At 51.5% G+C, this 26225-nt stretch overlaps 11 protein-coding genes across 11 annotated transcripts; 6 read left to right on the top strand and 5 right to left on the bottom strand.

The window, feature by feature from the left end:
* Positions 1 to 243: 243 nt before the first annotated feature.
* Positions 244 to 807, top strand: L3040_007856 (uncharacterized protein; the record flags this gene model as incomplete). Its single annotated transcript, XM_007295648.1, has 2 exons — positions 244 to 289; positions 353 to 807. 2 exons carry the CDS (start codon positions 244 to 246, stop codon positions 805 to 807), a joined length of 501 nt encoding a protein of 166 aa, XP_007295710.1.
* A 754-nt stretch (positions 808 to 1561) lies between these two features.
* Positions 1562 to 4627, top strand: L3040_007857 (uncharacterized protein; the record flags this gene model as incomplete). Its single annotated transcript, XM_007295647.1, has 4 exons — positions 1562 to 1934; positions 1987 to 2245; positions 2304 to 4476; positions 4532 to 4627. The coding sequence occupies 4 exons, from the start codon at positions 1562 to 1564 to the stop codon at positions 4625 to 4627; spliced, it is 2901 nt and encodes a 966-aa protein (XP_007295709.1).
* A 609-nt stretch (positions 4628 to 5236) lies between these two features.
* L3040_007858 (uncharacterized protein) lies at positions 5237 to 5882 on the bottom strand (the record flags this gene model as incomplete). Its single annotated transcript, XM_007295646.1, has 5 exons — positions 5237 to 5320; positions 5482 to 5528; positions 5594 to 5677; positions 5733 to 5745; positions 5847 to 5882. 5 exons carry the CDS (start codon positions 5880 to 5882, stop codon positions 5237 to 5239), a joined length of 264 nt encoding a protein of 87 aa, XP_007295708.1.
* Positions 5883 to 6367: 485 nt separating this feature from the next.
* On the top strand, positions 6368 to 7006 carry L3040_007859 (60S ribosomal protein eL38; the record flags this gene model as incomplete). The annotated part of the gene is made up of 4 exons (XM_007295645.1): positions 6368 to 6397; positions 6492 to 6525; positions 6666 to 6794; positions 6951 to 7006. 4 exons carry the CDS (start codon positions 6368 to 6370, stop codon positions 7004 to 7006), a joined length of 249 nt encoding a protein of 82 aa, XP_007295707.1.
* Positions 7007 to 7606: 600 nt separating this feature from the next.
* Positions 7607 to 9976, bottom strand: L3040_007860 (uncharacterized protein; the record flags this gene model as incomplete). Its single annotated transcript, XM_007295644.1, has 2 exons — positions 7607 to 9246; positions 9304 to 9976. 2 exons carry the CDS (start codon positions 9974 to 9976, stop codon positions 7607 to 7609), a joined length of 2313 nt encoding a protein of 770 aa, XP_007295706.1.
* A 462-nt stretch (positions 9977 to 10438) lies between these two features.
* L3040_007861 (mitochondrial 37S ribosomal protein mS41) lies at positions 10439 to 11868 on the bottom strand (the record flags this gene model as incomplete). Its single annotated transcript, XM_007295643.2, has 5 exons — positions 10439 to 10456; positions 10532 to 10562; positions 10617 to 11323; positions 11391 to 11423; positions 11842 to 11868. 5 exons carry the CDS (start codon positions 11866 to 11868, stop codon positions 10439 to 10441), a joined length of 816 nt encoding a protein of 271 aa, XP_007295705.2.
* Positions 11869 to 11929: 61 nt separating this feature from the next.
* Positions 11930 to 16676, top strand: L3040_007862 (uncharacterized protein; the record flags this gene model as incomplete). The annotated part of the gene is made up of 4 exons (XM_066154731.1): positions 11930 to 14196; positions 14247 to 14466; positions 14635 to 15628; positions 15679 to 16676. The coding sequence occupies 4 exons, from the start codon at positions 11930 to 11932 to the stop codon at positions 16674 to 16676; spliced, it is 4479 nt and encodes a 1492-aa protein (XP_066010633.1).
* Positions 16677 to 16984: 308 nt separating this feature from the next.
* Positions 16985 to 18256, bottom strand: L3040_007863 (uncharacterized protein; the record flags this gene model as incomplete). Its single annotated transcript, XM_066154733.1, has 2 exons — positions 16985 to 18000; positions 18076 to 18256. 2 exons carry the CDS (start codon positions 18254 to 18256, stop codon positions 16985 to 16987), a joined length of 1197 nt encoding a protein of 398 aa, XP_066010634.1.
* Positions 18257 to 19243: 987 nt separating this feature from the next.
* L3040_007864 (uncharacterized protein) lies at positions 19244 to 20415 on the top strand (the record flags this gene model as incomplete). Its single annotated transcript, XM_007295640.1, has 3 exons — positions 19244 to 19264; positions 19431 to 19875; positions 20039 to 20415. The coding sequence occupies 3 exons, from the start codon at positions 19244 to 19246 to the stop codon at positions 20413 to 20415; spliced, it is 843 nt and encodes a 280-aa protein (XP_007295702.1).
* Positions 20416 to 21106: 691 nt separating this feature from the next.
* L3040_007865 (uncharacterized protein) lies at positions 21107 to 23949 on the bottom strand (the record flags this gene model as incomplete). Its single annotated transcript, XM_066154734.1, has 3 exons — positions 21107 to 22146; positions 22195 to 23694; positions 23748 to 23949. 3 exons carry the CDS (start codon positions 23947 to 23949, stop codon positions 21107 to 21109), a joined length of 2742 nt encoding a protein of 913 aa, XP_066010635.1.
* Positions 23950 to 24743: 794 nt separating this feature from the next.
* Positions 24744 to 26000, top strand: L3040_007866 (uncharacterized protein; the record flags this gene model as incomplete). The annotated part of the gene is made up of 5 exons (XM_066154735.1): positions 24744 to 24820; positions 24882 to 24922; positions 24997 to 25072; positions 25164 to 25346; positions 25508 to 26000. The coding sequence occupies 5 exons, from the start codon at positions 24744 to 24746 to the stop codon at positions 25998 to 26000; spliced, it is 870 nt and encodes a 289-aa protein (XP_066010636.1).
* Between the last annotated feature and the right edge of the window lie 225 nt (positions 26001 to 26225).

A 26225-nucleotide genomic window follows, 5' to 3' on the forward strand; every position in this document is an offset into this window, starting at 1 on the left:
CACGCGACGACGACGACAACAACTATGATAACAAAAATATTACACTAAATTCCCGCGTCTGGTGGTAATATTTCTTTCTTCATTTGTCTGTATCAAATTTAGCTCTCTGGACTCGGAAAGTAATTAGCATCGGCCTTTCTTTAGCTTTCCAGAAGAAAAAAAAAATAAACCCCCCAACTACCAGCCAATTGTTGGACACACCCACAGACAGGTACAGCGCACCACGAGGATAGGATCACCATCATGGCAGAGCCGACCGAAGATGTCCTAGTCAAGGTCGCAACCAACGGTAAATCCTAAAACAGCCCCAGATGCTACCTACGGACAACGGGCTAACATCCACCCATCGTAGCGGCCGAAGACTTCGTCAAGAGCTTCTACTCCACCCTGAGCAACGAGACAGGCAAGCTCGCCGGCTTCTACATCAAGCCGTCCCCATCCCACCCGCTCAAGCCCAAAATCACCATCAACGGCAACCTGGTGAAAGACCCGGAGACGTTCGAAGCCACGCTCAACAAACAGAAGGAGCGACCCAGCTACGATTACAACTCCTTCGACGCTCACCCGCTGAACCACAATTTCAACGTCGGCGCCGACGATACGGCTCCCGACAAGGATGGCAAGAAGATGAGCATTGCAGTCATGTGCAGCGGCAACGTGAAATACACGCTGGAGGGCGGCATCGAGACTCATAGCTTTAGCGAGAGCTTTGTTTTGGTGCCTAATTGGGACACGCACAAGCCTAATGCTGCGAGAGGTCTGAAGAATTGGTTAATTGCCAGCCAGAATTTTAGGCATATTAGTTGAGCGTCGAGGGAAGGAGAAAAGGTCTCGCGGCGTTCTGGTGTATTGCGGAGAGGAGTGGTTGGGTATGGGTTTTTGTCTGCTACGATTTCGATACGGGAGCTGGCGGATGCATGACGGAGAAAAAGTCTTCTCAAGGTGTACTCATTTTTGCCATTTCAATTCGAAGCTTCCCCTTATCTTATTGTTCTCGCTACGTCCCTATTTGTTTACAATTTCCTTTCAAATATTACTCGAGCTATATTTTCATCTTCCTCCAATTCATGCTCGAACTATATTTCCAAAGTCACGATAACAACCCGTTGGCTTCTAGCTTCTGCCTTCTCCTTATATTACTTTCTGATACTATCTGAATTCATACTTCGCCCACTGTCGGTCGAGGTATCCCTTCCTTGATCCTCCATTGTCACACCAGTTCACCCTATACAACCACTTATAGTTACCGGAGACAATATACTTACTCACCCTCTTCACATTCATATCTCTTTCCTATTCAAGCCTCCCTATTCCAGTCTAGATCATAGTTCGACCCCCTATGTTTCCCTTTCTGAGCCGACTCGAACTGGACTCCGGACTATACTCCTGGACATTCTGACGACCAGACAGGCTTACACTAACAGCCTTCAAACTCGCCTTTAAAGGTGCTGAAATAACTCAGGTTCTGGATCTTCGGACCGATACGAATCACCACGCTCACAAATACAACGCAAGCACTTGACTTTTCACCCTGGGTAATTACAACAGCAAGCAACCAACCATGAAGATCCCAGCGAGCTTCTTCGACGCCAACGGCAAGCCCGCCAAAGGCGAGATGATACTGGTGAAAGACGACGAGGACCAGACGACCCTGCCAGAGTTCGGCCAGACCCGCAATGGCATCGTCACCAGTTGCTACGTGCTCACCTCACCCGGCGACGTGCTGCGGCTGAGGTTCGCTCTCAATGCCCACATTGCAGACCAGGCCGACCTGGTGGTAGACGGAATCCTGCGCAGCTCGATCCAGAACAAGTCGGCCAAGGGCTTCAAGGGGGTCTTCAAGAAGGCCCTGTACAAGGAGCAAAAGCCCAATGGCAAACGAGCTGGGTTGAAGAGCTGTAGCATGAAAGTCAAAGAGCGAGGCACGTCCAAGGGTAAGGTCCCCCCCCTTTCGATTTCTCGAATTCTGGTTATCTAACAATGCAGATACCCAATTGAGCGGTGTGGGAGGTCCGTCGGATGTCGGTAGCATATCAATCCGGCTATTTCGAAAGGACCATTCCAGCAACGAAGAGTCCAGCGGCTCGAGTGACGATAATGGCACCTCTGCAGCAACAACTCCCGCCCCCGATACAAACAAACCTGCTGTCAAGCGAGCGCCCACATTTGAAGAATACGCAGAGTGGTCCGACTGCAAGTCCAGTCTTGCCTCTGGGAAGACCCCTCTTCCACCTTTCGTAATCGAGTAAGCAGTATCCGTGAAAAAAAAAAAAAAAAGGGCAATCACTGACATATCAACCAAGTTTCGTCGATGGCACGCAGGCTAAAGATAGAACTAAAGAGCAAGTTCTCAAAGAAATGACTGGCTATGATCTCTGGGCTATCTTCGTCTTCCACCTGCGCTCGGCCGCAGACATCGGAAATCCTGGCCACGAATGCGAGGCCGGCTATATAGCTCAAGCTGCTGCAAGTTCGTCAGTTCATTCGAGAACAACAATGGAATCCGCAGCTGTTGGTGTAAAGCCAACAAGCTCCACTGCTCCAGCAGCCACTGAAGACAATCTACCAAATGGCTTAGTCGAGGAGGAGATAAAAAATGAGCAAGAGAGTACAAAGGCCGAGAGAAAAGGGCTTTCTAACAAATACAGCTCTCCCGACGCCCAAAAGGCGACTCTCTCCGGTGTCATGAGTGTGCTGCCTGGGCCGAGCAAGAAACACTCGCTGGAATCTGCAAAGGAGGCCTTCCTTGAGCCAATGATTTCAAAATCGACAGTCGATGGATTGTTCAGCAAAGATCGTTCCATTGGACCTAGGACTTCCATGCTGGTCGTCGGGAAGGAGACAGGTAAGAAATTCGACGTCTCCAGAGGTGGCAGCTTTGCCAGAGAGGGTACTGTCTCGCGCTTCTCCAAGGCTGGCTCTACTCCGACCACGGCTGCCTCGGCTTCGAACGATGCTGAGATTCCGGTGGATGACGTTCTTCCCAAGGGAGAACCACTCAACAGCTTCGGAAAGCCTGGGTCTCGCCAGAGGAATACGCTGGTTGGGATTCCAGGTGTCAAAGGTGCACCCGCTCATCAAGCATTCCTTGAGAGAGCCCCAACGGAGGAGGAGGAGGAGTCTCGTTCACAACTAACTGTGGCAAAGTCCCCAAAGTTTGGTACCCAGGACTATGTCAATGGGATTTCTGAGCTATTTTCCCAGCAAGCCGCTTCCGATGTGCGATTGTTAGAGGATGTCCGCCAAACCTCTCTACCTCCAGAGCCCGTTCCTTCGATGGAGGGCGGAAGATACCGACCCTCTGGTAACCACAACGAGTTTTCCAATTACGTCTGGAAGCTCTTAACCCCCCCTAATATCTCTTTGAAGAATAAGTTTAGTCAGTCTCAACGTGGCTCCGTTGATCTGAGAGGTATATGGAGACGCTCGAAGCCTATCTCGCGTGATCTGGCATCGAACTCAATTAGCTCGCCCAAGGTATCAAAAGCACCGGCCAAATTCCAAAGTGGTATCATCGTCGATGGGACCCGAGGAGCTCAGAAGTCACAGGCTTCGTCCCCGACTGCTAGCACACAAAGCCAAGAATTTGGTGTTAGTGACCCAAGAGCTCCTTTGCCATCCACTCAGCCACAAGCGACGAACGCTCCTCGTCAGAGCCCAAACCCTTCCCCGCCAGAACCACTCGGTAAATCCCTATTAGAGGAGCCATCTGACACAGAGACCGAAGTAGCACACCCCGAGGATATTGAACGCGCCATCAGAAGTAGCCGGAGGACCGATATTGCTACAGCCTTCGTCGCATCCCCGCAGAGCTTTAATCCAGACCCTTCTCAAGATGCGATATTCAAGTCTGAACCAGCTGAGCCTGAGCGAGCCATCCCCAGCCACCCGAGCCCGATTCTAGAAAAACCCCTTCTTTTCGGCCCCAATCCCCCACGTCCTCTTCCTCGAAGCCCAGTGCCACGAATGGTATCGACAAGCCGGATGGCAAGCGGGATTCCTACTGGAGATCCAGCTGAGGAGGTTCTTCAACTCTCAAAAGGCAAACCGAGTCATGCGTCGAGCTCTCACAGAGGCCGTCATGACGAGGTTCGCCCAGTCTCCCGAGCTACACCTCAATCTTCGCCGCTCGCCGCTCCCCAGCCCTCCACGGAACCAGTTTCTCCACCGGTAGGTCAAGCCGTCGGAGCAGCCACAGGAACGGGTCGGTGTTCTCCCCATGTTCAAGGTGTCAACCAAACCATCACCAAGACCACGGTCCCGGAGAAGCGCAAGGCGGAAGTCATGACCGGAAACAACGCACTCGATTCGAGCTTGCCCAACAAGCGATCGATGGCGCTAGCTCAGGCGAGGAGTGGAGGTCTTGAAGCAGACAGACAGGCGGCCGAGGCTCGCATGTCTGCAGCGGAGAAGGAAAATAGAAGGCTTCGAAAGGAGCTGGGCGAGGCACGACTGCTTGAGGCGAGACTTAACGAGGTTCGTGCGCGACGCAGTCCATTCAAGAAGTGAGCAATTGTTGATATGCACGCAGATCCGACAGATGAATAACAGAGCAGCTGCGGTAGAGAAGGAGAATGCTGAAATGCGGGCAAGGTCGATATTCCTGATCTCCGGATATCACAGCTAATGTTGAGACAGGCAAGAATTAGTTACATTTACGGAAGCGAAGTAGAGCGTGTTTCGGGGTCGGGGTCGGGGTCAAGATAGTTGGAGGCCACTGCAATTTTCCAATTTCTCCAGCGCTGCCTGCTGAAGGCCTGTCCCGTGGCTTATACCTCAGCTGAAAATGGCGGTGGCTTGGTATTATAAAGCTCTTGGGCTCGGCCACCCATCTTTGCACCCAACTCGGGATGGACTCACACATCTTCAACCTGCCGGTCCTCGGCACAATTTACTATTTCTTATATTGCGTTGAAATTTAATATCATATAATAAAAAAGGCGCCTCACCAGAATGGAGGAACAGGGCAACGCAAGGTTCAAGTACAAATTCCGCAGACCAATAATTGAAACTGGGGATACTTCCTCAGTCTGTATCGTACAATGTTGGCAGAGATGCGATAGTCACCCCCTGAAGAGTGCATTTTCGAACGTTGCAAAGAGTATCGAGTATTCAAGAAATTCGTATTGACTTCGTCATAGCACATGCAAATAAATTCAGATAGCCGACCAGCGCTTGAAATCCAAGGTCCTGCCACGGCGTCGCCAAACGCCTCGCAGATACCGTGACCGTCACATCAACTCCTCGGCGTCCGTAAGTTGGCTTTGACTCGTTCGAGGAGTTGTGCTTCACTATCCTTGGAATTTGGATGCAAATTTCTCTGATATCAAAGTTAGCATTGTGTCGAGCTGACAGCCACTTACCGACGAAATGAAATACAGTGCCCCCTCGCCCTCTTGACCGACGGATCTGAGAATGGAAATGATACCGAACGCTTCCACCCCACCAGAACAGACAGCATGGACGTGTCCGAGAACTTACTGCTGCTAGCCATCTCCGCAGTTCCTCGTACGTCCAGGACTCCGGATCTATAGAGTGTCAATGACTGCAGACTCGATTTCTTCGACCCTATGATAGAGGGCAACGAACGTACCACCAGTTGGATCTGACTCCTTCGGAAAGATATCTTGACCCCATATTGACCACGTTGCTACTGCAGTGATTATTCCAACAAATGCTGTTGTTCAAGGTCAGCTATCTACTCCGTTTTCGGGTGAGGTCTTGGCTATTACCGAGGAAAGTGTTCTAGACAACATGATATCAGTCAACTCCGTATGTGAAATGAAGTCGGTGATCGGATATATAATAAGGTAGACTCCATGCGATGTAACCAAGAGCCCACGTACCTTTGAGTTCAGAGCTCTATCGAGAGGAGTCGGCATCTTAGGGATATCTGAGAGGAGATGGCTGGCACTGCAGCGGAAGCGAGGTTTATGTTTTGAAGCAGGGGGTTGCTCAAGACTCGAAGCTCAGATCTCTAATGAAGTAAAGTCCGGGTCAGATCACATGACTAGACCTCAATCAAAAGCTTCCTACTCTATCAAATCTTTTCATTCCTTTTCACACTCGATAGAGCTCCATAATTGTCAAAATATGTATTACTGGTACTTTATCTTGACCAGGAATTTCTTTTCCGACTTCCACCACAGAATCAGAATCTGTTTCACAGAGAGGTATCACGACAAATTCTGGACGATGGAATTTGGGTAATTGAGGCTTATCGGCTAGCTTTCCCTCTTATCGCAACCGAGACCTCCCAACACGTGCCACCCACAATGCGAATTCAACATCGATCGCATCGACAATCTTTCCTCCCCGCCAGCACTACCTTCATTTCTCACCAGACACCGCATTGAAAACCACCAAAATGCCTCGCGAAATCTCCGATATCAAAAACGTAAGACTTTAGACATCCTCATATCCATCTAGATGCCCCCCCCCCCCCTCTGCGCTGTGGTTGTACAATTCAATCCGCTGACGATATTTTACAGTTCATTGAGATTTGCAGACGCAAGGATGCTTCATGTACGTTTCCCGCCTGCGATAGACCCTCCTTGGATTGAAAACTGGAAGAGGAGGGAGGAGACGGGAGAGAGAGGAACTTTTGGAATGGGAGAAGGGGTAGAGACGGGAGTGCGAAGATTTGAGGCTGATGGGAAATACAGCTGCCCGCATAAAGCGCAACAAGAAGTCCTCGCAGATCAAGTTCAAGGTCCGCTGCCAAAGACACCTCTACACTCTCGTCTTGAAGGATACCGAGAAGGCCGAGAAGTTGAAGCAGTCGCTGCCACCCAGTACGTTTATTTGATACTCCGGGGGGGGAATTGGCTCTGGGCAGAGTCTGAGTCGTGACGGGAGGGCGCGTTGGAGGACTTTGGGCAGATTCATGGGGGAACCCGGATTCTTTCTGGCCAGATACTGAACGCTAACTAACATGGTTTGCTCCGCAGACCTTACCATTGCCGATACCCCCAAGAAGAACGCCAAGGGAAAGCGAAGCGCATAAGCGATGACGGGCTGGGTTTTTGAGTCGAAGGCAAAGGGTTGGTGAGGATGGGAATCTGCAAATTGACTTCATTTGCACGGGCGTCTGGCATATCAGGGCATAACTGGAACCGCGGAGCTGTTACGAAATAGTAAAGCGAAAAATGAAGTGCAACCCAAAATATCACATGGTTCCCTGCCGAATTGAGAGAGATACGGGTGAAGGGAAAAATTCGAAGTGATTGATGTCTTGACGTCTTTGCAGAATCCTGGGAAACCAATGCGGCACCGGGCAAGTTCTCGCCAGGTTCCTCCTCAGGTGCTTCGGATGTTCGAAGTGTCCAGAGTCGAGTGCCGCTCCATGTGCAGACAGAGCACAAGGGACATTGGTACGAATCTGGCAGGACACTTTCAAACCTAGGTGAAAGGTATGATAGTTGTGATATCGTAGTGGGAGTTGACCTCACTGCCTTTGGGGCCCTTCCCTAAAAGTGGGCGAAAAAAAAGGATGCCACGCGAAATAAGTCTGTCCGGCGTCGGATTGAAATTATTCTTTGTTTTCCTAATGATGTTTATCATGATACACTAAAAGCCTGTCAGTAAAAAAATTGATCATACACGTTCAGTCAACGTCCATTCCATCACTGTCATCAGTCTCGACAACATCGCCAAGATTTAGAAGCTCCTTCTCATCGTCATCTAAATCCTCGTCCTCGTCCGCATCACCCTCGCCCTCGCCCTCGCCCTCGCCCTCGCCCTCACCCTCGCCCTCACCCTCACCCTCACCCTCACCCTCGCCCTCGCCCTCGCCCTCGCCCTCGCCCTCACCCTCGCCCTCGCCCTCGCCCTCCGCTTCTCCTTCCCCTTCATCACCCTCCATACCCAATATCTCCTTATCCATATCGTCGAGGTCCTCTTCCCGATCCATCCGAGCGTGGCCGTTAGCTCTTGGCTTGGAGTTCTGACCGCGTTCAGCAGGCTGCTCGTCTTCAGTCTCGTCGTTATCTTGTTCAGCGCCGTTGCCATTGACGCGGTTGGTGCCCATAACTCCAAAATTCGGGTCCTTATTGGCCTCCCAGCGATCGAGTCTTCTGATCATACGCCTAAAGGCTTTACCGTAAGCGGCCAACTCTTCGCCAAAATCGTCTTCCTCCTCAGCTAGCTGTACCAAACCTCCCATTCCACGCTCTTTGAAAGGGAAAGCAGGTTTCATGAGGGCAGCCTCGTCTTCACTATCGTCGAGAGGATCCGTCATGCGTTCAGTCCGCTGGTAAGAGCGCCATAGAGCACCGTCATTCCTTCGTCGTTTTTTGAAGACGTGATGCTGGGCGCGCATACCACGGGAGAGAATGTGATTTACTCGCTGATTATGATGCTGTTGGACGCGGATCTGGTGCTGAGTGAGTGGTCGGGAGCGACGCATAACTGGCTCTCCAACATGATGGCCAGTGGGCGAGGATCCCTCCGCTATTTGATTTTTGAGGCCTCCACGGCTCTTTCCGGCGTTAAGTACGCTCTGGATTCGCATACCTCCCAGAGATCGAGGCGGAGGAGTAGAGCGGGTGCTGTCCATGTCGGACTCATACTTTGGCTTCATGTGACGGCCAAGCAGAGACGCCGGACTTGGCCCGCCTTCCTCAAGAGGCAGGTGAAGCTTTGGCTTTGGACCTCGCTTCGGTGGGCCAAGTTCGCTTGTAAAAGTAGCTTGGTCGGCTTCGATGATTCGCTTTCTCTCCCGCTGTTTGGAGAGACCGTACTCGAGTTCCTCTGGAGTATCTACGTTTTCCTCTGCTTGCTCTTCGGGCGTGAGGAACTTGTACCGAGGAACACCTTGATTCCGGACATCAAGATCGTAATCAATACCAGGGCCAAAAGGATTCTCGTCTGCTCCCTCTTCAGTGAAGTCGGATTCCAGATAGAACCACATCAACCATAAGAATGCTGTGGCCCGAGACTCACTAGACACGTCTTCCGCCATCAGGATATCGTAGAAGTCTCTCTCAGGAGGAAAATGCAGCTCCGTGACCTTCGGGGCAAACTGGGCAAGGACGAAGATGAGGTTCACTGGGTTCGTTCGGGGGATGGGGGTAGTTTTGATCTTCTCAAGGGAATTGGGCTCCCGTCGATCCTCCGAGGCTCCCTTCAGTATCGACTTGAGTCTCGGAGCATCCTGGAGCTGCTTGTATGAATTTGGGTCTTGGTGTGCTTGTAGCGATGGGATGGCATGATAGGTTCGAAGCTGGGCGCGCATTTCAGGGAAGACTGCGTATAGTTAGCTTCTCTTGGTATGCGATGCGACAGGGAGAAGATGCCACTGACAATTCAACGTAGTGTTCATCCGACCCAAATTGACCAATAGACACACCATAGCCATGTTCTTCGCTGGCTCATGCTCCGAAAATAGCTTGTCCCTCAAAATCTTACTCGTCTTCGTGCTCCGGGCCATTGTATCGATGTACAGATCCGCAAAGCTTTGTTTTAACGGGCTGGGGTCGTAGCTATTCGTGAAAACCTTTCGGTCATTGTCGAAGACGGCTTTGAGGAAGTCATATTGGATATCTCGTCGCCACAGCGGCTCTCCATCATCCTTCTTCAAGTGTTTGATTTTGTTGCCGACGTAGTTGGAATTTGTGATGTTATTCATAAGGGGTTCCTTGCGCTTGCGCGAATTGTTGCTGGCAGCAGGTTTCGATTGGGCTGCTGATGCTGACGTTGATGCCGACGCTGCCGCTGCTGCTAGTCCTAGTCCCAGGGCTGGTCCCCGGGGAGTTTTCACCTCGTCGTCGTCGGTCATTTCGGTTGGGTTGGTGGTGGTGATAGTGCCAGCGTCAGTCGGCCGTGATGCAGGTGGGGTGCTCGTTCGAGAGATGGGGTTGTTGTCTAAGAGGTGATGCAACGAGGTTCTCGGATCCTTTTCAGGTCGTGTAGGGGAATCGTCCATCTCCGAGTTTGCTCTCGTCGTTGTGCTTGGAGAAAGAGCGTCGAACATCATCTTGTCTTGGAAGCCGACCCGACGCTCTCAGCTAATTGACAGCCTAACTTGCTTACTCTGATTCAATCTGATTTTATTTCGCTGCGCAGGAAATTGATAGTTGTCTCTTGATCCGGTAGCGCTTGGTGGTGGGGTGTAGTTGTAGATCTCCCTTCATCTTCAATCGAGTCGAACTTCAGCCGAAGTGGTTTGTTGGTTACTTGCTCTAAATAAATAAGCTTCGGGAAGGGTTCTCATTTCCCTGGCCGGATCAACAGGGTCGCCCGCTCCGTAGTGCCTCGACCCTATCACGAGACATGATTGTGACCAGGCCACGTGCACTACTTAATTATCGTTGTATATTGATTAATTGTAGCTTACACCACTTATCTTACCTACCTACTATCCACTCATACCAATTCCCACTCACACACAAGGAAGCTCGGTAATCTGTTTACATGAATTGTCGCAGCATTTGGGTCATCACCACGCGAGCCGGTCCTGGAAGTTCAACGGAAGAGTCCTGTGAGTAATAAAAAGACGGCCACTTACTACCAACCATATTCTGCTACTTACCGAGCTCCAGAATGCACAGGATGCACTACCACTGCCTGCACAATAGTCTTACATTAACCACACATGTTACACGGCTCGAGTTTACCGGGCACGCTTCTCCTCTCCTCTCTTCTTGGCCCGAACTTCCGCTTGCCGTCTTTCTCCTCCTTCAATCTTGTGTCCTCTGCGCTCCTCCCAAAGGCCTTCCTTCACTTCAATCTTCGCCGTCTTGCCGCCCTTCAGGGGTACGACGTGGGGTCCTGCAATTGTGTGTGCACCCCGTATCTTCAAGCCCTTCACCGGTACAACGTCTTCTAAGGACTCGGGGGCACTGCCTCCTGCAGCCACATTGACGATGACCTTGTGCATTGCCGGAAATAATGCATCGCTCTGGTTTCCAACCGGAAACTCGGCGATGCGAACTTCTGCTACTCCTTTCTTGACGTGCTTCAAATCTCCTCCGATGCCGTGATGCCCATTCCTGTACTTCTCGCACCATCGCAATAAATAGCGTCGACTCCTCGGAGGTTCAACACCAAGCTCTTTGAGTTGTGATGAGGTGAGGGAGAATAAAGCCTTCCATGATGGTATCTTCGAGGCGTGTTGACTGAGGTTGCGGCCAATGAGTTTGAGGAAAGTCTCCACATTTGGGACGAAGGGCGTGGTCTTTGGGATCGGTTTTGCTTTCATGCGCTGATGGAGTGGTCTAATCTGCCCTCTTGTTGGCTTTGACTGGGTGAAGGGCAACAAGAACGACGGTATGGGTCGCAATTGGGGGGTGACTTTAAGAACCATGGCGGGTAACGATGTGGTCTGGGTAAGGGATTAATATTAATATGTATGAAGGTTCGGCTTGAGTTGGGGGCGTGGTAGGCCTTACCTTTGCGGCAGTGGTTGATGTCGTGGAGTGTTGCTGTCGTTGAAGTAAACAGAAAGTGTAAAGTAGAAATATAAAGTATAAGAAGCAAAAAAGGTCTGGCCTGGGATGTCAGGGTGATGCTGCCGGCTGGCCCACACTGGCCTTACTTTTACTTACACTAGTGGACTCGCTAGCGCGCCGATAAGGCTTCTTATCGGGATAGCGAGGTATCCGTAGGCAGGTACGTCAAGTATATAGCTAGGTACGGAATAAATATACCTACTACCTACTGTAAAGACGAAATACACCAACACTAACGGTAACACTACTTACTCAACAAGAATAGCTCCACTTCGCTATCAGGTATCTCGCTCTTCCTCTCTATTGTCTCGTCTCTATTGTCACCTCAAATATCCCGAAATCCTCTGCTTCGAAACCCCGACCCGGCCGCGGAACTTGAACACACACGCACGTGCACGTGACGGGCAGCCAGGAACATCTACTCCGTAGAGCAGCTTCGAGCCCCGACTGATCTTTCGGTTACCTAGGCAGTGAATGATATGGCCGCTCCTTCACCTCCATCTTCCTCGGACATCACAGCTTCACCGAACGGCCGAGAGGCAGACTTGAGAACTGAGAATGCCTCGCCTGCCTCTCCTGCCTCGCCCTTCGGCTCACTGCCTGATGAGCTTATTGAGTACATGTTAGAGGATCCCTCCACCTCCGAGCCACCCCGAAAACGACAAAAGATTCAGGGTCCGATTCATCCAAAAGTGCTCGGTATCGAGCATATCACTGTCAAAAAATCCACATGGCAAATTGTTTTCGCTGGGTCCAAACTATCGGAACTCGAGACGCCGATGGAAAAGAGTGATGTCTCTCTCCTTGTGCGTTGCAGTCGATCTCGGAAACCTGAGTATCTAGAGATCGTGGATGGGAAGAGACGATGTGTGTTCCATGCGCCTCTACCCCCCGCCGAGCTGGATCTAGAGGATGTGCATCTTGCTCTCTTGGTACATGACCAGTCCGGAAGGTGGGCTAGATTGGAAGGTAGGCTCTGGACCGAGTGTGGACTTGTTCTGTCACAGATAGATGGATATGATCGTCTCCAGATAAATTTCACCATCAAATGGAACGTTACGTCCTCACCACACAATCTCATGCAAGCCGCTGCCCAGACAGATGCACTTTCGGGGGTTCTGAGCAGATACTTCCCAAACCCAAACGTCACCAAGGCCGAGAAGTGGTCGCCCCAAGACTTCTACCAGAGCGTATACTCACCGGATAAGACTGACGAAGAGTCTCTTTCCATGAAGGTGGATGGTCTAAGTGCTAATCTCTATCCCTACCAAAAACGAGCCGTTCAGTGGCTGTTGGGGAAGGAGGGTGTTGCATGGTCTGCCCAAGGTGTCAAGTCGTTGCCAGAATCTAAAGATCCAGGAGCACCAATTTCTTTTGTTCGAGCCACAGATGATCTTGGACGGGTATGCTACGTCAGCCATTTGTTTGGGCTCGTCACTTTGGATCCAGGCCCTTTTCTTGACATGGAGAGAAATCTAAGAGGAGGAATCCTTGCCGAAGAGATGGGTCTGGGGAAAACGGTCGAGATGATCTCGTTGATCTCGCTGCACAAGCGTCCAGATCAAAAGATGCCACAAGTGTTCGACTTCTTCACGGGACAGATGGTCCGACCGACCGGAGCTACTCTCATAATCACACCTCCATCGATTATCAAGCAGTGGATATCCGAAATCAACAGACATGCGCCACTGCTCAAAGTGTTTCACTACGAAGGCATCAAGGCCAAAGTACACAGCAAGCGAGATTTCTCAGACTTGTTGAACGACCTGGCTAGCTCGGATATTGTTGTCTCGACCTACAGTGTGCTAGCTGGAGAGATCCATTTCACTCATTTGAACCCAGGAAAGCGCCTGCGCCACGAGTCGAAATATCCTAGGCCGAAGTCTCCCTTGATGCTACTTTCTTGGTGGCGTTGTCTAATAGATGAGGCGCAAATGATCGAGAGCGGAGTTAGCAACGCAGCGGTTGTAGCAAGAATGATTCCGAGAGTCAACGCCTGGTGCGTCACAGGTACCCCAGTTCGTAAGGATGTTAACGATCTCCTGGGACTTCTCGTCTTTCTTAGATATGAGCCATTCGCTTCCATAAAGCATGCCTGGTCGTCCCTAATAACATCATGTAAATTCGAGTTCCGAAAGTTGTTTGGTACTTTGGCCCTTCGTCATAGCAAGCAAAGCGTCCGTGACGAGTTGAAACTTCCAGCTCAAAGGCGTTACGTGATCACGATGCCATTCACTCCTATCGAGGAACAGCATTACCAGGAACTGTTCAATCAAATGTGTACTGAGGTCGGTCTGGACAGTCAAGGGGCACCTACTAGAGATGATTGGAACCCTGACAAGGTCTCGGATATCATGCGACGATGGCTTGTGCGGCTACGTCAGACGGCTCTGCATCCTGATGTCGGAGGACGAAATAGACGTGCCCTCGGGCACAAAGATGGTTCCTTGAGGACCGTGGATCAAGTTTTGAACGTGATGATGGAGAGTACAGACCTCTCTATCAGAACCGATCAACGCACACTGCTCATAACAAAGCTGAGGAGAGGCCAACTATTCGAAAACTCGCCTCGAGTCAAGGAGGCTTTAGCGATTTGGGTTGAAGCTGCGGATGAAGCAAAGGCCATCGTTGAAGAATGCCGCTTACAGCTGCAACAAGAGTTGACCAAAGCCGTGGCGGAGAATGGCACGACCATAAAAGTCAACATGTCGGGGCCTGGTAGCGACAGCGAAGTTGAGCGACCTGAGTGGGTTTGTTTCTCTAGAAGGGCTGGAAACATGGTTGACGTTTAATTAGACTTGATCCTTCATCTCGCATAGGAGCCTTTCGAATGCGACTGCGAACCGCAATGGAGATCGAGCACATGGCTATATTTTTCCGAACCAATGCATACTTCCAGATCAAATCTAACGAAGAGATGACCAAACCGAATAGCGACGAGTTCCGGACCCTGGAAAAGCTGGAAACCGAAGGTTACGAAGCTGCAAAGAAAACGAGACGGATGATCCTTCAAGAGGTTAGTCTATTGGATTGTGCATTTTGCTGAGGTGACATCGCTCGTGTATTACAAGCAACCAGCTTTTGCTTTTTTTCGTTTGTCGGGCCGTTCTATGTTTTAGCCCGGGCTTCACTTCTCGAAGAGCGGAACGATCTTCTTGGGAACAACATTACTGACTGGTCATAGAACTTCGAAAAAACAGATAAACTTATGAGGAAGATATCGAGGAAAGCTGCCACACAGGCCTTTGTCCAGATCCCCAAGTTCCATTCAAACATTCCAAAAGAAGGGATTGAGAGTCATAAGATCATGGAGAGGCTCGATATATTGGCAAGGGCATTGGATGCCCAAGCTAATATTCTAGACGCGTGGAGAGAAGACACAGTCCAATTCCTCCTTCGATCGCTCATAGATGAAGACGAAGATGATATAGACATCACCGGAGAAGAATACGAGGAATCCACCAAGATCCAAGACGAAGTTCAGGTGTATTTGAACTGCTTGCGATTCGTTATCACTGACAGACATGATGCCCTTACTGGCCAAAATAACGACCTCGTCAAATCTGAAGTCAAATTCCTCACTGGAGCGTTGAAAGACTTGGACCGTCACCATGTCGCATGCCCGGAAAAAACTGTAGAGCTACTGGGTGTTCGACAAGAAATCAAGCCTACCACAGAGATGGGCTCCATCAGAGGAATCCAGTCTGAACTTCGAGCTCTTGCCGCCTCGTTGAAACTAGATGCTCAGAGGGGCAGTATCAGGGCGCAGAGCGAGCTTTCCATCGTCGAGAAGCAACTAAAAATTATTCAGACCCAGTTCAAGGAACAGATGCTGGCAATTGCAGACCTGAAAAAAGAAGCCGAACTCTTCACCCGGTCATTAAATTCCCGACTTGAATATTACAAACAACTCCAGCTGGTTTCAGATCAGGTCTCTCTCTATGACGGTCCGAATGACGATGCGACGCTTGCCAGATATCTTGAGGAAGAGGGCAGGCTGGCCCGCAAGATTGCTACAGCAAAGTCAAAGAGAAGATATCTTGATCATCTTCGGGAGGAAGCATTCAATCCAAAGGAGCAGAGAATCTGTGTGATTTGTCGAGAGACATTCGAAGTTGGTGCACTTACAGTATGTGGTCATCAATACTGCAAAGGTTGCATCCGAATGTGGTGGGACAGTAGGCACCTTGATACACGACGAGAATTACTCATACTTACTGTGCCACAGCTCATCGAAATTGCCCGGTATGCAAGCGGAAACTTTCCAAGGTCGATATGCACCAAATCACCTACAAACCAGGAGAACTATCGATCCAAGCCGAGGAGGTACAGGACATCCACCATGAACGAGTTCCGACATCTAAGAAGCACTCTGCCATCTACTCTGAGATCAGTAAAGCTACCCTAGCCGAAATCAAGAACATCGAATTGGACGGTCCCTCCTTCACCACCAAAGTCGACACACTGGCCCGCCACCTCATCTGGCTGCGCGAATCGGACCCGGGCGCCAAATCCATCATCTACTCCTCCTTCAAAGATTTTCTCGACGTCCTCGCGCAAGCCTTCTCCGAATTCCGCATCGGCTATTCTTCCATCGAAACACCCAAAGGCATCGAGAAGTTCAAAACGGATCCCGGTATCGAGTGTTTCCTCCTCCACGCTCGAGCCCACAGCTCAGGTCTGAACCTCGTCAACGCAAACCACGTCTTCCTGTGTGAGCCTCTGCTCAACACGGCGCTGGAACTTCAGGCCATAGCGCGCGTCGACCGGATCGGCCAACAGCAGGAAACGAACGTCTGGCTGTACCTCGTCGACGGCACCGTCGAGGAATCGATCCATCAGCTGTCCGTCAAGCGCAGAATGGACCACATCGGCAAGCGGATTGCGAGCGTCAAAGGCAAGGACACGGACAAGGAGGGGGCCGTTGTCGTCGATGGGGTATTGGATACGACGAAGCTCGATGAGGCGAATTCGATAGAGCTGCAGCAGGCGAGCCTGTCGGGCCTGCTGGTGAAGGGAGGCAAGGGTGGAGAGGTTGTTATGAAGGAGGATCTGTGGGATTGTTTGTTCGGGGGGAGGCAGAAGGAGGGAGGACATGCTAGCCGGGGCATTGGTAGTGTAATAGAAGAAGAGCCTCAGGTGGGGCTCGCGAGTGAGGTGATACGGGCGTCGAGGGGGGCAGAGGCTGCGGAAGAGAGGCAGCTGGTTGTTGGTAGGAGATCTTGATACGGCTTTGTCTGCAGGCAATATGTAGAAGGTTGGTTGTATCAAGATGATAAAAAAAAATGTGATTGTAGCGAGCGTAAAAGCAAAAGCGATAGTGACGAAGGACGGCTAGAGAAAGCTTGTCAAAGAAAAGACTCGTTCGTTTGCTTTTGCCTCATGTCCGTATGGATCTGATCTCCAATAACACAACACTGTAACACTGAAGGACCCAAATGCTTCTGATATTCAAACGCCATCCCGACGTCGACAGCACACCCCAGCGCCGTGCAAAACAAATGCCCCTCCAACGCCACCCATCCCACCCAGCCCTACTTCATACTCGCGAAATCCAACTTCCTCGCCACCTTCGCCCGATTCTCGTCATCCAGCACCCCGGGCCTCTTCTTCAGGTCCTCCGCCAACTTCTCCCCGCCTCCCTTCTTCATCGGCAACTCCTCTTTTTTCGTCGGTTTCGGATCTGCAGCCCACCAGCTATGACCGAGTGCCTCCCTGCCAGTAATCCTCTTCCTCGGATCCAGAATCAACATCTTCATCAGTAAGTCGACGCCTTCGTGGCCTGCCGTGCCAAAGGTCTGCAAGTAGTGATCCTTGGCCCTAACCGGCACTACAGGCTCGGGCACGGTATACTCGGGTAGTTTGGAGACGCCGGGCCAGTTGTCTTCCGTGGGGGTGCCGATGGCTTGGCATATCAGGTTGATCTGCCCGACCTCCGTGTCGCCGGCTATGTATGGCGTGCGAATGACGAGCTCAGCGAACACGAGGCCGACGGACCAGATGTCTACCGCGCCCGAGTAGTGTTTGGCGCCGAAGAGCAGCTCGGGGGGACGGTACCACCGGGTGATGACGTTGGAAGTCATCAGTCGGTAAGGATCGGAGAAGGATCTTGCGAGACCAAAATCTCCTAGCTTGACCTCGCCGTCGGCAGCGATCAGCAAGTTGTTGGGCTTGATATCGCGGTGCAGCACGAAGTTCTCGTGGCAGAACCAGACGGCGCGGGTCAGCATGCCCATCCATGCTTTTATATCTGCTGCTCCGTAGCGCACCCCCTCGGTGTCTTTGATCAGCATCTCCAGATCGCCTAGTGGCAAGAATTCGAGGACCAGGTTGAGGTTTTGATCCTTGGAGGAGAAGACGGAGAGCAGGGAGATGATGTTGGGGTGGGAGAGTTCTTGTAGGTGCTTGAGCTCGCGGATGGCATCCGGGGCCATGCCCTCGGTATATTCTTTTTGGATCTTGATCTTCTTGATGGCGACGAATTTTGTCGGGTCGGAGCGGAGGTGACCTAGGTAGACGTTGGCGTAGGTTCCTTCTCCGAGTTTGCGACCTGGACAGGCTTAGTTAGTTTACTGGTTACTGGTATTGACAGAGGGGAGGGAGGGATAGATGGTTGGTTGCTTGCCTTTAACGTATTTTGCTTTTTCATCATCGTTCATCTGCTCTGCTAGGTCATTGGCACCATTGCCGGGCTGAACGGGTGTTCCTGTTCCTGTGTTTGAGGTCGAGGCTGCAGCGGAGGACAGCTTCGACCTATCTATCGGTCTACCGGCGTCCCCTGGGACAATGAGGGGTGAGTTTGCCATGATGGGATGGGAGATGGCAGTTGGGAGTGGGAGAGATTAGATCAGGACATCTCTTCGAGGATGGCGTTGTCGAGCGAGGTTAGGATTTTCACAAAAGGTGCCGATGAGAGATTGTTGACATTTCCAAGGCTGCGGCTGTGACTGTTGATAGAAGACTTTCGCTTTCACTTCGCTTTCAGCCTTGCGCCTGCACGTGATATTAGATTACATAAGCATGTCTTTGTTCGGCCCGCTGATGTTCCGCTAGGCACTCCATGCGGAAAGGGATGTCTCATTCACCTCGGCCGTTCCCGGCATTTACATTTACATATATTATGATCATCACATCGAGAATACTCATACTTATCAACTTATCACCCATAATAACGTCGGCATACATACGTCTGGCCATAACAATAATTTCATATGTTTATACAAATATAATATATATATATATCATATACACTACCTATCACTTTCCAAAGAACGTCTCCGTTACTTTATACAAATCTGAATCTGCGCAAACTCTGGAAAGCCAAGCACCAAACCAAGCAGTGACAAGCAGTGATCCTCTGTTCTCCATTCCTGCCCGCTTGGCAGCGACATCTTTTTTCTGATCTGCCATCTGGGCGGCAAGACCCTCTCAGCACCATGATGTCACTCGCACCTGCCCTTCCCTTCCGCCCCTTTGCTTTTGCTTTGTTTTTGTTTTGATTCGCTGGCCGGGGAATACTCGGATCGGATTCACCTCTTTTCGTAATGGGAACAAAACAATCCCGCTAATGATTCGTGGCTTGGATTTTTCCTGCCATGGACCTGCTTTGTGTACTTGGCTTTGACTTTGACTTGACCTAATATATCTTAAAAAAAAAATCCTTTCTTCGTAGGATATCAACAATCGTCCAAACTCTCGAGCCTCGCTTCTCACGTCACAACAACAACAACAAATACTTCCACTCACTCACCCACCTATACAGCAAGCGGCCAACAAGGCAGAACAGAACGACTATGTGGGGAGTGTCATACTGGGTCAGTGAAATTTTCCAGTCTCTCTCTAGATCGCCAGCACAAGTAAAAAGAAAAAAGAAAAAAAAAATGCCAATATACAAATATGCAAACAGGCAAGCATGCAGAATTACAGAAAGACAAACATACAAACACTCATGACTAACAACACCACTCACCCCCCTCACAGGTCTTCCCCGTCATCTCAAGCCTCTGCTGGCTGGGCATGCTCCTCGGCCTCCTCATCCACTGGACCTCTACGGGCCGGCCTCACTACCCGTCCATGAACGCCAGCCAGCACATCGCCTACATCTCGGACGTGGGCGCCCAATCCCTCAAGCCGCTCTTCATCGCCGGATCCAGCGTGACCACCGTCTTCCTCGACGCCTCCTTCCTCTCGGAGCGCTGGCTGCGCCACCGTGGCCGTCTCGCCCGGAACCAGACCACCATGGAGAAGGTGCTGAGCTGGCTCTCGATGGCCTTCGCGCTGATCGGGACGGCCGGCCTGATCCTGCTGAGCATCTTTGACACGTTGAGGCATCCGACGCTGCACGACGTGTTCCTGCTGCTGTTCATTGCCGGCTACGTCATCTCGGCCATCTTCATCTGCTGGGAGTATCAACGGCTGGGAATAAGTAAGAATTTTGCCAGCTTCCCCCCCCCCCCCCCCCCTTTCTCTTCCCCTCATGCCCCTCCGAGGCATCATCCATCCATCCATTCCACTACTCTCAACCAAGAGAAAAAAATCCAAAAGAAAAATGCAGACTAAACTAACCTCACCGTGATAATCAACAAAAGAATACCGCGAGCACGCCATCTTGCGCGCCTCCTTCTGGATCAAGCTCTCCTTCATCGGCCTAGAAGTCGCCCTCGCCGTCGCCTTCGCCGTCTGCAGCGTCAAGAAGCGCTACAACGCCGGCGCCGTCCTCGAGTGGATCATCGCCTTCGTCTTCACCTTCTACGTCCTCTCCTTCTTCATCGACCTCCTGCCCGCCGTCAAGACCCGGCGTTCCGACCAGCGCTTCGGGGGCGGAGCAGAGGAGACGCAGATGCAGATGGAGCAGAATGATCGCTACGCCGCGTCGCAGATGACGCTGGCTGGCAACGATGTGAGGACTGTCAATGGGCTGAAGTATGAGGGCGGGCGGGCGGCGCCGAGTATGCGTGACTTCTAATTTACTCACTGCCCTGCGATGCGATGGGGGCTGGATGAGACTTGGGTCGGAATGAGAAAGATGAAACGGCCACGGGAGGGAATCTTGGACCCCGTATAAGCATCTTTGCTCAAGGTTTCGGGCCGGGCCGACGGCGTATTGGAACGGCATCGGGGTTTGGGTACGCTACCTATATGGGAGAAGAGAGCGTACGAATGATACCTCAGTAGTAATTAATTAATGGACAAGTCTCTCCAATCTGCAACAAGCGAACATTTGGTTGTCACGTGGCAACACTCCTCGTTTAAAGGGTTATACATGTACTGACATTATTAGTACTATTATTCCATGGTCGGCTGCAAATACCTAATCATCAAACCGCGCGTACATATACATATCATACAATTTCCTTTCCACCGTGTCGACCCCTTATCTCCACTGCAGTGTCGTTTCCTTCGTGTCTCTTTTTTCCCATTAAATTCGACCCCTTGGCTCCTATCCCGTCTTATGTTCCGTTATCCGATCTCCAGATCCAACTATAAGGACTGAAACCCCGTAGAATGATCGATTGAAACCTGACCCACCCGCCTGACCAGAAAAGACAAACTCCACGCCGAGAAATGAAATATCGAAATCATCGAAAAAGAAACGGTAAATGTCCCACCGCACGGTTCCTCTCTCCCTCCATTCAGATCTTACGCGTCGCTGTGCTTTAGATTTCCTCGTGGAACTTCGCCATCCTAGCAGGACTAGCGCTCTTAGCGGAGAAGGTCGGCGGCGGTGCGAGGTCTTCATCAAAGTTATCCCTCGCCTCCTGAAACTCATCGTCGTCTTCGCAACTCATACTGCTAACAACGCTATTCTTACTGATCCGCCTTCCCCGCTTTTCATAGCCCGCTGTCTCTGTGTTTGCAGGAGCAGAGGAAGAAGGAGAAGTTGGGAGGCCAGTGGCTGCTGGCGCGACCGTGGCGCTGGTTCCTGGCCGTTCAGTCTCGGAGGATAAACCGGTAGTGGCAGTAGTGTCTGGGCGGGATGAGTCCCCGTGGGGGATAGGGGCAGTCTCTGGCTGTGCGCTTGGAGCGTGAGTGGTTTTATGCGCTGGGTGGGAAGGGATACTGGCGTCTGATTCAAAATCAACGTCCGAGTCGACGGTAATAGTCTTCTTTGAAGCAGGAGCTGCCGCAGCAGAAACCGACGCTGGCGTCGCAGTAGCGACATCGCGAACAGAGGCGCTATTTGCACCAATGGAGGCAGTGCTGTTGCTCGCACTCGCACCAGTCAGAGCCACGCCTCCGATGAAGCTCTTACGATCACCTCCAGCAGGCTCTTTCTCTTTCTCCATGCCAGGGGATTTCGGACCCTTGCTCATGCGACGGGAGAATCTCTTCAGCCAATTCTTGACGTTTTTTTCTTTGGGGGATCCTGCAGATGAAGGAGACTTGGGCATGATCACGTCTCCATTCGCAGCAGCAGCTTCGCGCATGCGGATGCTGGCTTGGTCTTCCATCGAAGTGCGGATTGGGGCTGGAGCAGCAGACTCGCGACGCTCGGCAATGGTGGACTCCTCTATGTGTGGTAGGTTGACGGCAGTTTCCGTCTCGCCAGCTGCCACTGAGCCAGCAATAGTTTCGGTCTCAGGCTTCTTTCTGAAGCTGGAGATTATACCTATTCCAGACTTGACTGACTTGCGCCTCTCTTTCGTGGCACGCTTCTCATCTGCGGCATCCGTCTTCTTCTCCTCCTTATCTTTTTCTACGATACGTCAGAATCTCAGAACCTCAGATCGATCTGTGAGCTTACGTCTGAGCTTCTTCTCAGTCTCCTTCTGCTCCTTCTCACGAGCTTTCTTCTCGTCGGCCTTGCGCTGTTGAGTCTCATGCTCTAATTTGAGAGCTGCCTGTCTCTCGCGCTCTGCCTCAGCCTTCTGGTTGATCTCGTCAAGAACGGGTTGAATATTTCGGGAGGCCACAGCGTCAATCTCACTCTGGTCAACGAACTTTCCGCCACCAATGTGAACCTTACCGTGATTTTCCATTCGGCTTGCGCTGTTCGCCTGAGCAGCAGCATGAGCCTTGACCTCCCACTCATTGAGGAGAGATGGAGCAATCTTGCCAGTATCGGCAAACACCCTCTCATCCATGCCGTGCATACTCTTGGTGACATTGCGCTGAGCAGCACTGATTAGATTATCTCGGTCTTGTTGACGCTTCTTTGCATCAACTTGAGTGAGATTAGACGAGAACTGCGACATCTGAGCCCGGATTTTGTTGGACTGTTCCTGGTCGCTTTCGAAAGTACCCACGCTAGAGGCACGGTTTCGATTCCTTCCTCTGATCGAAAGCCTAGATGGGTTCGGGGGAGTGCTGCCGTAGTAGTCACGATACTCACGATTTTGAGCATGCTCATCATGAAACTTGGCCAGTTTCTCCTGAGCTAATCTTTGTGCAGCCTCTTGCAAATTGTTGAAGCGCATTGGTGCAGCCTCGTCTCTTGAGTTCAATGAAGAAGTTCGGCGATGACCATGAGCCGCAGCTGCTCCGCTCTGGGCATGGCTTTTTGTTTGCTCGATTTGCTTCTGTTGGTAGGTGTACATACCCTGAGCCATAGCGATGGCAGACGCACGCAGGGTATCTGCTCTGTTCTTTTCGTCTACCTCTGGCTGGACTGGAGGCGCAGCAGTGAACATATCTCGTGCCATGGTAGTGTAGGGGACCGAACCAGCCCCGGAATGCTCGCTTCTCTTGCTGGCCCTGGAGGCAGATGTGGCCGCGCGTAAAGCATTGGACGCAGCATTTGACTCGTCCGGGTACGTATCAGGTTTCTGGACCGCCCTCGGAGTCGATTTTGACCTCTTTCGGTCAGAAGACATTGCACCCGTCGCAGCTAGAAGTGATCCTTTGCGGCCAAGTTCTGTATGACCATAGTCGATTTGGGGGGATAGGCCGCCCTGAAGATGGCTCGCCATAGCTTGTGTCGCCGCAGAATGTCCCCACGCAGACTTCGCCTCTGGCTTCCAGATCTCGACCTTGCCTCCATCTATGTGTGCCAAAAGTGCTGCCTTTGCGCCGTTCGCGCTGGCTTCGGGTCGCCACGGGGGGGGCATTTTGTAGTCGTGAGCTTGCAAGGCTGCCGCTGCTGCTGGCGCCGATGGGTCTGGCTTCCAGTGTTGGAAGGTCTTCTGGTTAGACCAGCCCCGGCTGGCAGCCGCGCTGGCAGCAGAAGTGTCGTTCTTCTTGAGTCCGGTAGAGGGGTAGCTCGGGAGATCTTGCGGGTTGGCATATTTGAGAGAAGCGGCGGCACCTGGAGCTGTCAATTCAACCCAGGCATTCAGCAAACTGCGACCAAAGACTCACCAGCAGACGAGAGTTTGTTGTCGTCGTCGAGGATGTCGTAGCCATTTTTTGATTTGTTGGAATGGTTAGGCTTGTCGTATTTGGTGACATAGAGGGCGGCTATAGCAGCTTGGTCCTCGAGCTTGGACGGGTTTTTAGGAAGAGGCCTGGCAGCAGCATCCTGGATCGGGCCCGTAGGCATCACGGTAGTTGTCTGGGCCATGACTGACCAGATCTTGAATTCGAAAGACGAAGCTGAAGTAGAGGTCCTGTTGACGTCGACGGGGCGGTCGGTAGGGGGATCTGGATATCGGTCTCCTTTCCTTGTGGGCTGTTTCAATCTAATGCTTTGATCACTCACTTAGTCTTCTTTCACCGCAAGTAATGCTAGCAAACCCCAGAAGTCCTGTATGCAGTTGAGAGAGGTAAGGTGAGGTCGAGATGAGATGATCGATTGATTGATTGTTGGTTCATGAGAGCAAGGCGAGATCCTGATCCTGATCCGAAGCAGCAGATGCAGATGATCGTCATTAGTGGTTGTATTGGGGGTAAGAGGTGAGTACCGGTAGCAAGGGCTGGACCCTTCGAGCCCTTTGCGGTCCCTCCTACGTCATCGTCTCCAAGCCACCAGCCACCAGCCACCAACCACCAGCCACAAGGCATAAGCCACAGGCTATTTGGGGGCTATGCCCAGAGCGGACGGACTGTATGTCCGTAGGTTCCTTAGGTATATATGTGATTGGCAAATTAAATAAACAAGAAGCACAAGTCCGGTTATATATCCAGATGTAAATAAATCTACCTAGAAATGCCTGGTGCTCGCTTCGGACGGATAGCTGGTATACCTGATATACGGGACCGCCCACGACTCTATAACAATCAAGCTTTCATTTTGCAATTGGCTTTCTCGGCTACGGGCATCACTTCCCTCACGTCAGCTGTAGCACAACCACCCAACCTGGACACTCTTTTGTGGAATTTGGCTCGCTTATGCCGACGATCTTGCAACGAAGGAAGATGGAGGACAAGCCTTTCGAAAAGATCCTCAACTTTCGGGACGTGGGGAAGACGATCAATGGATTCTTAGGGGAGAAGTACGTGCTAATAATCCAGGCCCTATACGTTTGAAAATTGAGAGAGTTGACACGCATCCAGACGCCTTGTCGAGGGCAAGATATTCCGCTCGGCACGGCCAGGTACAGACACACATACCATGATGCCCATAACATACTTGCACAACAAGAATTCGAGCTTAGGGTGATAATTTTAGATGATGCTACGCTTTCCGACCGGAACCGCCTGAGGACGACACACGGCATCAAGACAATCATGGATCTTAGAACTGTGTAGGTCGCACTCGCTCTCTTCAAGTCACTGGAGACCCCGTAATCTCATCTCGACCGAACCCCCTTTGCGCCTCGCTAACCCACCCCCCAGAACCGAACATGTCAACCGAGCCAAGAAGCGAGAGCGTGACCTTAAGAACCCAGCCCTCTTGCAAGCCAACGACGCCCTGGCCGAACCCATCGAGATCCCGGGCATGAAATACCTTATGATCAACGTCAATGGCAGAGGGTTTGAGCGGAGCATGCTGTGGAAGTTGAAGTTCTGGAGTTTCATGTCCGTCCCCCCATCTCCCCCTCTCCGCGCCCGTCCATCTATTTTTTCCTAAAAAAAAAAGGAAAAAAAGGAAGAAAAAGAAGAAAAAGAAGAAAAACCCCCCCCCCTTCTTCCATCGAGAGATCCTCCCAAGAGCCCGCACTGAACCTGACAACCCGCAGCAAACTCGTAACCCTAATGCTCCTCGGCTACCGCATGCAAGCCATCTCCATCCTCGGCCGCGAAGTCATGCAGCCCCGGGGCCTAATCGGCCTAGGCCACGACTCCCTCGACAACAGCGGTCCGGAGATCGCGGAAGCCCTCCTCGCCTTCACCAACGAGGCCCAGACTCCGATCCTCGTGCACTGCACCCAGGGCAAAGACCGCACCGGCCTCATCGTCGCGCTCCTCCTCCTGCTGCTCGAGATCCCCCTGGACGCAATAACGCACGACTACGTCCGGTCCGAGAAGGAGCTGCTCCCGGAGAGAGAGGCCCGCGTGAAGGAGATTGAGAGCGTCGGGCTCTCGGAGGATTTTGCGGCCTGTCCCGAGGACTGGGTCAGGTGTATGCACGCATACCTGAATGAGAACTATGGCGGCGTGAGACGCTATCTCAGGAGCGTGGGCGTGAGCGAGGTGCAGGAGGAGTCGCTCGTAAGAGGGTTAAGAGCTTAGGGAGAAGGGGGCCAGATCAGATCAGGGCAGGGGGTGGGGGTTGGGTCTAGGAATGTTCTCCGTATTTCAAGTAATATCTTTCCTGATAAGGGTGACAAGTCAAAGTTTTGTTGCACGTCTGGAATGTACCAATATTGAAATATACATATATATATATATTTAAATTTGAGGGGGGGAGAGGTCTAACGTCTTCGAGGAAGGAGATCGCGTCTGGAATTAAAAATT

This window comes from Drepanopeziza brunnea (genome assembly GCF_022702325.1).
Source record: "Drepanopeziza brunnea f. sp. 'multigermtubi' strain 214-2 chromosome Unknown ctg14, whole genome shotgun sequence".
Taxonomy (NCBI): domain Eukaryota; kingdom Fungi; phylum Ascomycota; class Leotiomycetes; order Helotiales; family Drepanopezizaceae; genus Drepanopeziza; species Drepanopeziza brunnea.